Consider the following 14,978-nt stretch of genomic DNA (forward strand, 5'->3'; position numbering starts at 1 on the left):
GATGTCTGTTCTATTCGGAAAGGGAAAATTACATTCATTGACATGACATTTCTACCCTAATTATGATTAAAACCTGTATTTTGCTAACATTAAACAATGAGATTTGTGATTGAGTTTTTATTGTTTTAGTCTGCTTCTTCTTCTGGTTTTACTTTTAAAGGTCTATCCAGTAAAGACCGTGCCTGACAGACGGCAGTAGATTGATTATATTAACTTACACTGCACTGCCAAGACTAAGCATTTAATAATGTCCAAGATAAAGTCCGCGCAGAAACACTCATGGTATTAAATCCATAAAGAAAATGAACACATTTCCTTAACATTTTTAACACATGCATATCACCAAATGTATTGAACAAACTGCATGGTGAAGGTATTACAATTGCACTGCTCGTTTGGAATTAAAATATGCAAACGATAAGGTGCAAACTTCGCTTCCATAACTCATGTTCACATTTTTTATATTACCCCAAGGACTTGACTAATTCGACACTGTAAAAAACAGGATGAAGTTAATAAATATTATTTGACTTCTGACTACTTTTACATTGTATTATTGCCGGTGTATGCAGATCATAGTTTCTGATAGTTTCTGGGGAAGGAATAGACCCATAATTAATATACATAAAGAGGGAGGGGAAACTGCATTGAAATTGACAAGTTTGTAAAATACACACTAACGAAATAAAAAAATACGATTCAGATCCATCAATGCATGCACAGCAAAGTAGGATGTTAAAGTTGGATGAATAGAGACAGTGGCAGCTACACCACGGTGGTCCAGCACGTTTGGCTCTTGAACACATTTGCAACTGCTGTCACCCGCCTGGCACATCTTAAGTCAGAGACATCCACAGAAATAGGGGGGAAACATATCTACCTGGCTGTGTATTTGTGCACGGTCCCATCATCATAAACAAACGTCTGGTTGGTATAACACTCGCTGCACATTTTGGATTGAGCCCCCCCGGTTGAGCTGCCGTGGAGATCTGCGGCTTTAAAGGTCCCCTCGAAATCCCCGTCTTCCTTGGCAAATGGCATCTGTGGCCAGACACGCAGCAGGCTTCCCGGAGGACCTTGTCAAGGATGCAGGAGCCAGGCATCAAGTCCAGGCTCACTTCTCTGGAGCATCTTCTATTTATTGCAGCCGTGCGCGGTAATTAAGACATGCACCTCCTTTAGTGGCTTAAAATAGATATTGCATCAAAAGAGAACCAAAGCTATCGGTATTGTGGAAAATCAGCATTGCCTTCTTGAGTTATTGCTCCAAGTTTTGATTTTTGTTTTTTAAATCAGCTACAAAGAGATATATAGAGATGTATATAACCATTATATTCGCTTTACGTGGCTGCCAGCAATAAGCCTCTGCATTCCGGGCAGTATGTTAACAAGACGACGCAGAGCACGACCAGCCTTTTGTAACAGCCCCGGTATCCCTTCGGTAAAGTAGAGGTGCTCGGATTGAAAGGGTTTTTTATGTTTTTTTTTTTTTTTATTTTATGCTAGCCTGACTGTTTTATAGAAAAGGCCCCATCTACTGGAAAACCTTGGAAATAACATGTCCCTCTTCATAAAACAAGCCAGAAGGGTACAGGTTGGAGGGGTCATTTTAATTTTAATTTTAATAATCCTGCTGCTATGACCAGAATATGACCAGAAACGCCCATCAACTATCTCAAAATAGTTGCCAAAAAAAAGATGTTTGTCTTTTTGATATATATTTTAATTAATTTGGAAGACATTTTCAACCCAGGTCTTAAGGCAAAACAAACAAACAAAAACAGCACTTAACTATCATTGAAAAGAGAGAATAATTTATGCCATATTGAAATATGACATGATGAATCATTTTGCTATCCTCCTTGAGTGTCTCTTATTACTGCACATATCTTAAAAATGACCATTCACAGTCCTCTTGTGGCACAAAATCAAACTGCAGCTATAAGTACATTTAAATACATTACTTACAATGTAGAACACAGAAAAGACAGAATGGTTACATCAGTGCTCTATGCATACTTCCCTTCTCTTGTGCCTAGAGGTAAAGAACAGTCATCTACAGAAAAATGCAATTCACACAAGGGCAAACTTGTACTGAACTGAAGTGGGTGATCTCTTTCAAAGAACTGAAACAGTCTGCAAGCTGGGTCCGTGCATGAAAAACGTAAGCATTTTTCTGTTACTTTCTATGCCACCTTTGTACTGGGACTGTAATGCTTCTTTCATGTTTTTCTACAAAATCATGACCATCATTTCTCTAAGAAAATAATAATTCCAACCCTGCAGACATTGGCTGAATAGGTCTTGAAGACAATACATGACAGGACTTCTCTTCACAGAGCAGGACTCTCTAACCTTTACATATTTTAGTATTCTAACACAATGACTGATCTATGTTTATTCATTGCCACTTTGGATTTATTTATGTTAGGAAATGCAGGCAAAACAAATTCACATAGACGTTTATGCATACACAGTGTACATACATTGCACAGATATCAATACCCCAAGTTTAATTATTTCATTCATTAGCCAAAATCACAGAATACACAGTCACAGGATTACCCACACCATATGTTAGAAAAAGTTGTATATATTATTTTGAATTATTCTGTCAAAACTAAGCAGGGAATGGTGGTGAAAGATACGGTTCCTTGGGACAAATACATTCTGCTGCCTTTTTCTAAAATAAAAATAACCAAGACCTGTTATTGTACACAAACAAAAGCACCTAAATGAACTAGGATAGTGAAATTAAAGCCTTGTCTGAAAAGCTAATGTGATGCAATGCTCAAGGCCTCTAGAAAACCTTAACATATATACATATATATTGCATGCTTAGCATCAAGAATGTGAGTGCATTCCTTCCTATTTAAAGAACATTTTTAATAATTTTTTTACGTACATAATAAAGCCTTTCAGTAGGTAGATTCCCGTCCGAATGATGTCAGCTGGTAGATTTCCTATTACATTTTAAATAAACGTCAGTGCAGGTGTCTGCTTGCTGTTCTATCATAATCAAACCACTTGAGAAAGGCTGCAGATCTATTTCCTATTGAGACAACACAAGCTTTTAAAATGATATTTAATGATAGAGTAGAAAAACAAAATAAAAAAAGCCATTCAATGGGAATACATGTAAAAGAGTAGTAACCTCCTGTGCCAAGTTTTTTTTCTCACAGGAAAAAGTAAAAATAGGCACATTCCACTCCCATGAGAATGATTTCCTGGTTCTACTAGTATTTTAAACTCAGTAAGTTTGTGTCTTGCCTGAATGATATGGATGCCAAATGTGCAACTATGGTATAAAAAATACAAGTGACCCATTAAACACTGAGAATATGTGCTTGGAATCAAGACCAGAAGCAAATAATCAATACATATTTATATACCCACCACACATACACTATATTACTAATAGTAATAACACTATTAAATGTAACAACACAGAGAACAACAAAGAGCTGGAATATAGGCAATGTAGCATACATACACATATAAGAATACCCAACATGCTTTGCATTTATAGTTGAACGCTGATTTGTTGATACAGAGGTTTTAAAAACACATACTTACAATTTCCCAATTACAAATAACAATACATGTGTCTGTGAGAGGTTGTGAACGTGAAAACCCTACATGAAGAAATCAAGAGAGGTCTTCTATATACATTCTATATATATATACATTATAAACTACATTCTGGTAATGAGAAGCAACTCCACACAGGGGCGTTCAATACATAATCCGACACCCTTTCTATAAAAGTCGCTGGATTATGTTGCAATATCCTGCAAGGCATTCAAGTCTGCAAACTGACAGAAGTTAGTACACAACAGGACCTACAGCAACATCATAGCAGCTTCCCAAAAGCAGGGGTCCTTTAGTTTCTCCCTCCTTTTGCCCATTCAACATGGATAATACGTAGCACATTTAATTTGCTGTATCATTTAGCTACATTGATTTAAAATAAAATGGATGAAGGAGTAAATCATTGCATGTGTCTGTAAGTATGTAAATATGTTTAAACTGCCTGGGGAAGAGTCATTTCCCTTCACTTGCTCAAAATTATAAGTATGTTTGTTCCATCTTCACCACACCAATTCCACCTCCAGGGTGTTTCCACTTCATACTCCCAAAATGTCTAAAAAAACAAAGAAACACAAAGACAGAAAACATATAAGATATATAAATTAAACACAGTTGTTTTCCATATTAATGTGTGTTACTGTGCCAGGGACAATATCCTCTAGCAAGCAATGAAGACACTGAGGCTTCCAAACACCTGTCACTTTGGGTATAAACCGAATTTGAGAATCAAACCGAAGCTGCATCAACTCTTTTTCTTTTGTTTTTCTCAGTTGTTTCACTGCATTTTTAAATATGGAGTGTCGCTGGCAGACATTATTTAACCCTTTACAGACTTTTCCTGTAAAGCATGGCTACTTGGTACTGCCAATAATAGTTATAAACAAACAAGTCTCAGTATTTCTAACTGAGGCACAATGATCAGAAATAGATAATTAATAGTAATTGATAGCATTTACAGTTAAACACCATTTTGCTTTCCTTTTTATAAAACAAAGGATGTCAAAAGCTTAAATGTATTTTTTCTAATTATGATCTGATATTCCTTATAATATACAAATGAGATGACTCCGCAAATAAAAATACAATGAGAAAACCGGATGTATAGTGGAAAAAAAAAATGCAATATTTAAAGACCAGGAAAAGACTTGAAAATGAAATGGTGCTGTTCAATAAGACTGAAAGACAAAATAACTGGCATGATGGAAGGAATGGATGAGTGCTTATGACCTTTATGACTGTGCCTTGGTCGTTCATGGCAAATTACAGTGGAGAATCAATTGAAATGAAATGAACGGATACAACTGAAAAGGAATTATAGCAGTGCTAGGAAAAACAGGCCTCTTCCACACAGACTGACCAGAGCGCTCATAACGAACAGTAGAAGTAAGCAAGTCACTCATTAGTAATGAAATAATGAAAAGAGCAGACAGTCCCAAAGTCAACATAATAAAGATATGATTTACAAACATGATGAGATGATTTGACATTTAATTTTGTTTTTAATTAAATACATATTAAAATAGCAATGGTCTAAGGAAGAAAACTAACAGAAACATTTAATCAATACCCACAGGGAATTGTTGGTCTTCATTTGGTTTATTTTCTTGTTGCTGATTTTAAAGTAAATTTAGTTTTTGTAGTTTCCACTTGACATGAAGTGTGGGGTGAGTTTATCTTGAGTGTAAAACGAGTCTGTGAGCTATCATGTCTTACCTCCATGTGTTCGTCTCAAAATTGTAGACTTCCACAGTTTTTAAGTCTGTGATGCCATCAAACCCCCCAGCAGCTAAAAGAAACTCATTCATCCCAACCAGGGCCACCTACAACAGAAAACGAGCCAAGAAAAGTGAACATCAAGGAAACAATATGACCAGTGCAGTGTATAAGGTACAGCTTGATCTCATTAAATCTGTCCTACTTAACAAATATTGCTTTAAGCTCATCCTCTGGCTTGGGGAGTTTGGGGAAAATATTATTTTTTCCATTAAACAAACTATTAAAACATTTTTGAACAGAAATAATGGTGTGAGCAGGATTATATAATGCTGCTAGATGGTTTTCATTCACTAAAAGCTTGACTGCATGCATTATAAATATTTCAATGTCACTTAACTTGAAGGAAGAAAGTGGTATAAACTAAAACCCTGTAGTTAAATACACAGTGTTAATTTATTGCTCATTTCACAAGAGAAATTTATCACTGAGAAACATTTCCGACCCATTTAGTAAAGTATCCTGCCATTTTCTACAAGTAGATTCCCCCCAAGATGCAGGTAGAGAGCTTGAGAAAAGCTGCTCTAGGATTTTTAAAAATTTCACATTGGAGCAAAGTATACTGCGGATTTAATGGAATAATTGTGAAACAGCTGTTAGGACCTGAACGGAGATAGATTTGTGTATTTATAGACCAAATATTCACCGGCCTGAATAGCTTTCAGTGGACTTTCTTAATACTTGCCCGATTGCGCTTGCAGGTCATGGGCTTCACGGGGGACCAGCTGAACGTCTGGGGATCAAATCTCTCCACGGTGTTCAGCTCCTGAATTTCATCCCGGCCTCCAGCCACATAGATCTGGCCCTGAAAGACAGTACAGCCAGCATTCTCCCTCCAGGACCCCATAGCAGGGCAGGCCGTCCAACAGTCCTCTAAGGGGTTGTAACGCTCCACTGGAAAATAATTGCAAGGCAACTTGATTGAAGCTGTCAGAAACCATAGGCATGTGGCAGAAATAACCTGTCTGTAGGAATTTTGCTGCCTCATCATATCCAGTTATGTTATATTGATTGATACGTTTAAAGTGGATTTTTTTTGTAGTTGACACCTGCAATCTCATCATTCATCATTAGATATGGAAGTCACTTGATGTCACATTATCAATATCAGAGACACTAAAAACACTTATTTTATTACAGAAAAGAGAATTCTTTAGATTGCATTACTTCTTTTTAAAGTTTGCCTGTGACTTTAAAAAAAGTTCTCTCTAACTTTCCAGAAAAAGCAGCAGCCAACTGGCAATACCTCCCCCCCCCATTTTGCAAGTCTGACTCCAGAAAAAGACTTACACATGTGTACATTGGACAAATGGTCACACATGCAGATGTTTTCCATCACTCAGCCCATATTTAGGATATAATGTGATGTCTAATATTAATAGTAGAAGTTTATACATTTAAAAAAAAAAAAAAAAAAAAAAAGCAGATTAATTCATTTCAGATATACAAATCTGAAACAGCTCCCTCAGCACTAACTACACCCGTGTGAACATGACTCACACTATGAAAGAAAAAAATATATATATACATACTGTATGTAATGTTCTTATCCATTTCTTTGTAGACCAAAATTCTTGTCCTAAAAAACGACTATATAGGATTAAATGTCATGTTTGTAATGTGTTGGTACATTTTTTTTTTTTTTTTAAAGATGTTGTAACCCCTTAATGCTGTGTATATCCAGTATATTATACATCAGGTTGATGAAACATGTAAGTCACCTTGCATAATGACATCTGCTAAATAACTTAATAATAATATTAATAACAATGTCAGCTTGTGTAATCCTCTGGCAGTAATTTACAAAAATGTTTTCCTTGGCTTTCCTCCCAAGCGTCCTAAACAACATCTCATGCATATAATTTACGGAGGCAGGTAGCAGACTGAATATTAAACTCAAGGCAGACAAAGAAATCCAATCCACTCTCAGCTACATCTTATCTGAGTATTTATACTTTATCCTTCTGAAGTGTATTGTTTCATAGCTCCACAGAATGACAAATCTACTCTTCAGGTGAAACAAGAGGGACCAGACCCATTATAATTCAGAAAAGTATTCCCAACACGATCCCTCTCACACAAGTTCTTTGTTTCAATTCTTAAAAACACAGTGTCTGGAAGCTCATTTATGTAATGTTACTTTTTTCGTTGTTGAGTGTTTGGACTCCATCAGTTTTTTAAGCAATTTGCCGCTTTATTGGTTTCCCTTTCTGGGAGAACATTAGAAGAGGCAATTCATCTACTGAGTGTAATGTAACTACACTGATTGATGTGAAGTGCAAAGCCATTGCGGCTGGAATTCAATGGCGGTCCTGAATATTTTAGCCACTTTTCTGAAACCGAGTGCCTTCACGAGAATAATAATTTGAATAATAGTACTGTTAAGAAATGGCACTACGCAAACAAAGAGTTCAACATCTGAATCATAAGCTCGGTTCCAAGGGTACTCTCCTTTCTGGGTTTTAATAGACACTAAACATTAGAACCCTAGATTGAGCTAATTAAAACTTGAGAGTATTGGCCTTGAAAGTGTTTTGGCAAATAGACAAGATTCAACCGAGTGCTTGAGACTCACAAATAAGGACGCCTTGTACTCTCCGAGGTGTCTCCTAGTAAACGGGAGAAGCCTTACCGCTGTTTAAAGGTGCGTCTCCATCACTCCCTCCCAGTACGTACAAGTATCCACCTATGACTGCTACTGCAGCTCCCACACGCCGGCAGTGCATCGGTGCTACTTTGAACCACATGTTCACCTGGGGATCAAATCTGAAAGCACAAACACATTTAACAAGAACTTACCAGCTGCTCCCAATAAGCCCATTACTACATACAAATCTTACTCACCGCTGGAACTAGAGTGCTGTGATGCTAAAATTGACCATCGTTAAATTAAATTACAGTTGCCTCACACTTAAGAAATTGAAAACGCCACTGTCCCTTGAACCAATCTCTGCACATCTACACTGCCTGTAGTGTTTGAACACAGCTGCTCTAATGAAAACAGGGATTAACCTTGACCCCTTCACCTTTCCACAACGTTGGTACAGATAAGACCATCATGTCCACCCAAGGCAAACAAGTAGCCGTCCATGGCTGCCAACCCAACGCGACGCCTCGCACTGCTCAAAGATGCCACGTCACTGCTCCACGAGTTTGCCCTTGGGTCGTACCTGGAAGAGGGAGAGAATGGATCCAGAATCACGATGATAGAGATCACAAGGGACTAGTCGCTCAAGGGCTAGGAGTCTTGTGTTGGTATGTACAGTGATGGGACTGTGTGTGCTTAAGAAGAGCTGGAAGCTGGATGAAGCACAAGTGTTTGGTTTATGCTTTCTTCATTTCTTGCTACACCGAGGTATACGTTATCTAATGTAATATTACTGACGAATGAACAATAAAAGATTAAATACATATATACATCCATAACAGCAAGCTGTAGTAAAGTTTAGGATACCGAATAGCTTTTTAGCATACATCCCACCTACTAGAGGAGGATGCCTTCTCTTACTGATGTTACTTTAGTCCTGATTATTGATGTCAGTCTGTGGGAGTTGATGATGAAGCGGAAAATAATAATAATAATAATAATAATAATAATAATAATAATAATAATAATAATAATAATAGTTAGGACGAGGATTAGGTCTTGAGCATCATTATACAGAATCAGAAAGCCCTATCCACTATCATCCTCATGTGATGCCCTAAGTGATGCTCTTTTAATAAGCTTACCTAACACTGCAAGATAAAATTTCACAGCAGCTTTCTACGTATGCTTTGCTGTGGAGTACAATAGGACTGAGAATAATGTAATCATCTTCCTTGTCTGTAATGTCACTTTGGACTGGACTTGGCTTCAGGCCTTGGGAAGCTGTGGTGCACATTCGACTGAGGCCTCAATTAACATGAGAAGTGCAGCCAAATTTAAGCATAGCCCTCCAGTGTAAAACTATACAGAGAGCAGTCACTCACTCATAATAGGAAAACACACTGTATATTAGCAGTTAATCCAGCATCATATTGCAATCATGCCACCAAAAGAGGCTTTAAGTGCACAAGGCTGCGTCCTGATTTTCTTGGGTCCCTGCTGTGTCACACATTGAGATTAGCCTTCCCGTCAGAACTCATTTCTGCTCTCTCTCAGATTGCCGATTAAGTAGTTCGCTTTAGACTCCTAGTTAAGACAGAAGATATGTGGTATTCCTCGGTTCTGCACCGACGCCTCCAGTAAAACTAGCATCCGACAGCACCTTGACATCCCACTGACGTGCAATGTCAATCACAGCAAAGTGCACTCCAAACGAACACTTGGCATTTTAACTTCGTGCACCGTCACTCAAATGGGGATTTCTACTGCAGTGTTTTATCAGTAAATCATACATTAAAGCACAGGCGTCCGGCTTGTTTTTTTGCTCTACTAATGCCTTGCTCTTATTGCAAAGGTCAGGTCAAAATTCTTCCACTTTCCTTAAGAGTGATAAAAACTGGTTTTAACAAGAGGGCTTTGATAATTGTAACTGCTCTGTATGTGTCCTGTATTTTGAAGGGCATCCAAATATTTGAAACTTATTTACTTACAAAAGGCTGAAATGATGGCTTAATTCTGAAGGCTGGGACACTATACAAGCTTACCCCCAAGGGAAGGCAAAAGTGTTTTATCTTTTATTGTTGTAATTTCTCAGCACTACATAGTGGTAATATGTTCAGCAGAACAGTTCACATTTCATCATGGGAAGCAGTGTTCAGAGTAGCCTTGCTCTTAAAGGACAGGGAGGCATAGTGCTGAGAAACGCAAGAGGTGCCTGACTAACCAGTTCACATGAAAGCACATGAAACCTCTTTATTCAATGTAAGTCAAGGTATACAGTAATATATTAGGGTATCTGAAAAATACTGTTCTACATAATAAAAGGAAATGTGACTGCTTTATAATTGACTAGCTGGGAACTTTCTGTGCAAGAGCAACTGTGATGGTCACTTACATTCCGGGGCGACTGACTAAATAATTAACAGCAATTACTGAACATCAGACTAAGTGTGCCTAAGTAGGAGTCCTCAGTTATAATTATGACTAATAGGCACTTCAACCCATAATGGTCTGATGTATTGCTCGGGCAATTAGCGAGGCGACACTTTTTGAAAAGACACACTTGGTTAGATAGGTCCAGTCTTCCCTCCGTTAGTGAATTACTTGCATGTCACTTACCTCCATGAGTGAGTGGATTAGTCATCAGCTGTTCGGGCAGAAATAGCATCCACTAATAGCCGTCACATTAACAGTTATTTTCATTTCAGGGCAAAGCTTTTTTTTTCTTCTTAATGCTAGCTAACCAACATCACACTGCATCACAACTGTACTATTGCTTATAGTTAACATGATAAAGGCCGCCAGTGCTAACAACACCTCTTTTGTAATAAATGAAACCTGTTTGTGCTAATGGAAGGCCACCCATTTGGACGAACTACAGCTAATCTGTACTAAATATTTTCGTGAACTTTGCTGTCAATGTCACGTGATTCTGCAAATGCCAATGCCTACAGTTGTGTTTGATTTCCTCTGCCTGTTACTGTGGGGAAACAACCCGGTGCAATGGATGAGTTGTCTTGGTAGTATAAGGCAGAAAGTGGAGACTGCATCATCACCATGTTACCTGATACATAAGCATGCAATGCCATTCTTTCCCTTGTGATCAGATATGATCCAGGATGTAAACTGGTTGACTATGTCCATAATAGCAAACTGTCTTATACTGTATTTGCCTACTAATATCATTCTGTAGCATTTCTGTCCATTGAACTGGCATTTTATGTTGTTTTAATTTTCCCTTTATTTAGATCTCACTGTAATTATAAGTCCCTACAATATTAATATATTGTATATATGACAAATAATATTTATATACACATACAAAAACTGAGGAAACAAAATGAGCACCAATTTTTAACTGAAAAATATAGTCTTGTCTTTCACTCTTTAATCTCATTTGAAGATACAGCGATTTACATCTCTTAGCTTCACTTCAGAATATTATTGTTTAAGAATGCCAACTCAAACTGAAGAATGTTCGCTTAAAGCGCTCTGACCTTTCTACACTGCTGACACAAGAGACGCCATCATCGCCCCCCACGGTGTAGATCAAATTCCCAAGAGTCGCAACCGCCATGTTACTCTTGTGGGTCCTCATGGGGGCCATGACTTTCCACTCATTTAGCAGCATGTTGTACCTCTCCACTCGGGATGTGGGATCATCTGTGGTCCAGCCACCCACTGCCACGATTAAGACAAATGCAACAAACATTGTATACACACATGTACATATTTCAGTCCTATGTCCTCTGCAGCTCAAATAAAACTGCATTGATGAGATGCAATTTCCCCCCCAATCTATTCTCTACACTTTTAATTGAAACTGTTAATGTCTTGGGTTAGAGTACATTTATGGATGTGCTGCCATTTTTCAATCTACCACCTGGACAGTCAGTAGCTAAGCTGCTGTTTTCCCAGCTGTTCTTTTCCAGCATGACATTTGCAGTGAGGTTTGCCAGTACAATCTCCAGACACTGTGGAGACATGTAAAGCTTGTCCTTTGAAACCAAATCTCCCAAAAGTTTAATGGCAGGCCGAGGTATGTAAAGGCGTTTCAACGTCTTTACTTCTGACAGAAAAGTCATGCGCATTCAGTTAAGGAAACCAATGTATTTTGTGTGTGTGCGTTTCTGTGATACCAGGCTCAATTAGAAGTAGAACTTGTGTAGTTACTAAATGATATTGATCAAACACATTTGTAAATGGTGGTATTAGCATTCAAAATTAAAATGCATTAAAATAGATCAATTACCATTTAAAAAGGAGACATCTGGAGAATATCCGACAAACACACTGTCAAACTAACTAAAAAAATACATAACTGACAATACATCATCTCTAAATTATTGGTTACTTTAGGAGTTATTCTAATAATATAATTATATTATTATAAGGGACAAAATGTACTCAATACATTGAAAGTGAAAGTGAAATGAAAAGAAAAATGCACTAAAAATGAACTAATATTATTCTTTGTAAAACTATCAGTACTTTAAAAAAAACAAAATACATCTCTTTTCCACACTAGTCATCTGCTAGCTTCAAAAGATTTCCAATCCTGTTCAGGTCTGCTAAGGTTTGTAAAATGTTTGGTATCACTGATTTGAATACATCCATGCAGTACATTTATAAGATTAGGACTAACCTACAAACACCATATCTGTATATTGGACTTGCTTGTGAGCTTTGGAGCGTGCTCCATGAGTTTCAGGTTTGTCCTGTGGAGGCATAACACACATTTGTGGTTCGCCTACAGATTCGCTGTAATAACAAGAGCAACAAAAGCAGAGTGTTATTCATCATGGAAAGGAAAAAAACATCACATTCCTGTCTGTAATGTTTAAAATATGGAAGAGGTTTTAAACATACATACGATGCAAACAAACTTAAAAACGGAAGCATTCTCAATAACAATAGATGAAAAACTGACCACAAGAGTTCAGTACATGCAGACAAACCACACATTTTCAGTAGAGTATAGAAAGTCCTCTAAGATATATAGAAAAGGGATTAGGAGTGGATTTACCCTTGTTCATTGTAAATCCCCATCTTGTTAGTTTTCTTTACAAGATTCTTCCTTCTCCGATGATACACAGAAGATATTCCTTGAAAATGGCAGGAGCGATTGTGCGCTAATAGCACACTCCCTTCAGACTAGATCACAATTCCAACAGCAGCAAGAATAGCCCCGGTAGTGTGCTTGTGAAATGTGGTCTCACAGCAATTGCCTGAAACCCTAGACAGATATCACCCAGAGAAAATGCTAAACAGTCCTCTGATTCGTTCAACCAGAAGCAAAATAGGCAAAATAAAACTAAGGTATGTTACACGTTTTATATTAGAGTGCGCCTTTGTGCATAACTACACAGAACGACTCCCTTATAATAACAGGTAAGAGCTGACTGACACAACAAGTGAAGTGAGGTGAGGCGAGGCGAGGCTTCGGGAATACTCTGAGAAAACAAGCCAATTGCATAATCCTTTAAACACAAACCTACAGGGATGCTGTGTGGGGAGAAAAAAAAACATTAATTTGTGCTTTATATAAGGTGGGAATACACACACCAATAGAATTATTCAGACCAAAATGGGATGAAAGTGAAACTGAGCAGCAAAATATAGTTCCCGCAGTTGGTGCCTCCTTTCGTTTTTATTAATTACTTTTAATAATCTGACAGGTGTTTGTAGCTATTACACGTGGACAGCTCTAAGCTTACAACGCCATTCCAATAACCTTAACTACTCAACTCACTTTACAGGGCAGCAACCCATAATGGAGGCCTTTCAGCATTAATCAAACCAGCATTTACGGTTGCTGACAGCTCCGCCACGCAGCTGTGAAAGAAGGGCTCTGGCGTTGTCTCTGGTTCAGAGCAGCTGTGTAACTCACGTGGCTGGCATTGGTGCATGAGATGTCATCACTCACTTGCATCACCCGTTTCTATATTTTTATTTCTAAATGGGAAATTTCCAGTTTCACCGTGATCCAAATCCAAATGTCAACTGACCGCTGCCACCAAGTTTCTTAAGACTGATGTTATAGGGGTTCTCGGATATCAGTTTCGTCCCCGACTCACTGAGCACACATTGATTTGGTGTAAAGCTACACAAGTAGAATCTTCCATTCCTAGGTCTGTTCAAATCAATTATTATTGTTTTAAATACAATTAATTAGGAAGTCACACTGACCCTGATAAAAGTCTCACAACTATGACAAAGTTAGACAAACATATGGATGGAAAGTTTGTTTTCCTTCAATAGACTACCTCAGACATCTCTATTGCATTAACCATTTTTTGAAGAGTGCTGCAGTAGACACCTCTCTGGGATATTTGAGGACCAGGGTTCAGATAGCCTTTGCATTATGTTGCCAGCAGTTTGGGCAGATGGTACATTCCTATAACATTTCAAGCTGTGTGGTTTTGACAAAGCTCCACAATTCTTCAGACATGACTGTTCTGTAAAGACATGGAAGATTCATAACCCATATTTGGTAAGGCCTGCTCATTAAAATGATCTTAATGTACTCAACAAATACAATTAATTACAAATATCCCTTACTACCAGGAATAAAAAGTCAGTATGTATCAGATTAAGTTTATATTTCTTTACATTCATATTGTAAAAAGCCAGGCAACATAGAAGAAATGTATATATTTTGTATTAACTCACCAGACTCACTTTGACATCTGCTATAATACTCATAGCAGTTTAGGATGCGGTTTATCTTACATGTCCACAAGCTTGTGGTTTTTCCTATAAAACACGATCGCTGTTCTTGTCATAGAAACATGTCCATGCTTTATTAAACGTCATTCTTCAGGCTTATTACTGCCATAACTTGGCAAGGACAACGCACTATTGATTTGCTCATAAGAGTTGTTCAATATGTTTCGGAGGTCAAAGGTTCTGATGGAACTAGCACAAATTAATGCAGATATTTAAATGAACACACACACAGAAGGTACTTGGTGTACATTATGATGGTGCAGACAACCTTGAGCGCAGCGAGACATTTCAGAATATT

General features: G+C 37.7%; 1 protein-coding gene across 1 annotated transcript; it reads right to left on the minus strand.

The window, feature by feature from the left end:
• Positions 1 to 1,755: 1,755 nt before the first annotated feature.
• Positions 1,756 to 13,461, minus strand: LOC136758559 (kelch-like protein 20). The gene is made up of 8 exons (XM_066713050.1): positions 12,978 to 13,461; positions 12,597 to 12,712; positions 11,449 to 11,632; positions 8,391 to 8,534; positions 7,997 to 8,130; positions 6,050 to 6,258; positions 5,305 to 5,411; positions 1,756 to 4,144 (listed from the first exon to the last, which is right to left on the minus strand). Exons 1-8 carry the CDS (start codon positions 12,998 to 13,000, stop codon positions 4,069 to 4,071), a joined length of 993 nt encoding a protein of 330 aa, XP_066569147.1. The 5' UTR covers positions 13,001 to 13,461; the 3' UTR covers positions 1,756 to 4,068.
• Positions 13,462 to 14,978: the final 1,517 nt, after the last annotated feature.

Source organism: Amia ocellicauda, chromosome 9 (assembly GCF_036373705.1).
Source record: "Amia ocellicauda isolate fAmiCal2 chromosome 9, fAmiCal2.hap1, whole genome shotgun sequence".
NCBI classification, from domain to species: domain Eukaryota; kingdom Metazoa; phylum Chordata; class Actinopteri; order Amiiformes; family Amiidae; genus Amia; species Amia ocellicauda.

Excerpts from the sequence above, each read along its gene's own strand:
- LOC136758559 (XM_066713050.1), bottom strand. The coding sequence starts at position 13,000 with ATGGGGATTTACAATGAACAAGG. Across the intron at positions 8,535-11,448 it reads TGTGTCAGCAGTGTAGAAAG|GTACGACCCAAGGGCAAACT; the intron begins GTCAGAGCGCTT and ends TCCCTCTTCCAG. Across the intron at positions 4,145-5,304 it reads TTTGAGACGAACACATGGAG|ACATTTTGGGAGTATGAAGT; the intron begins GTAAGACATGAT and ends TTGTTTTTTTAG.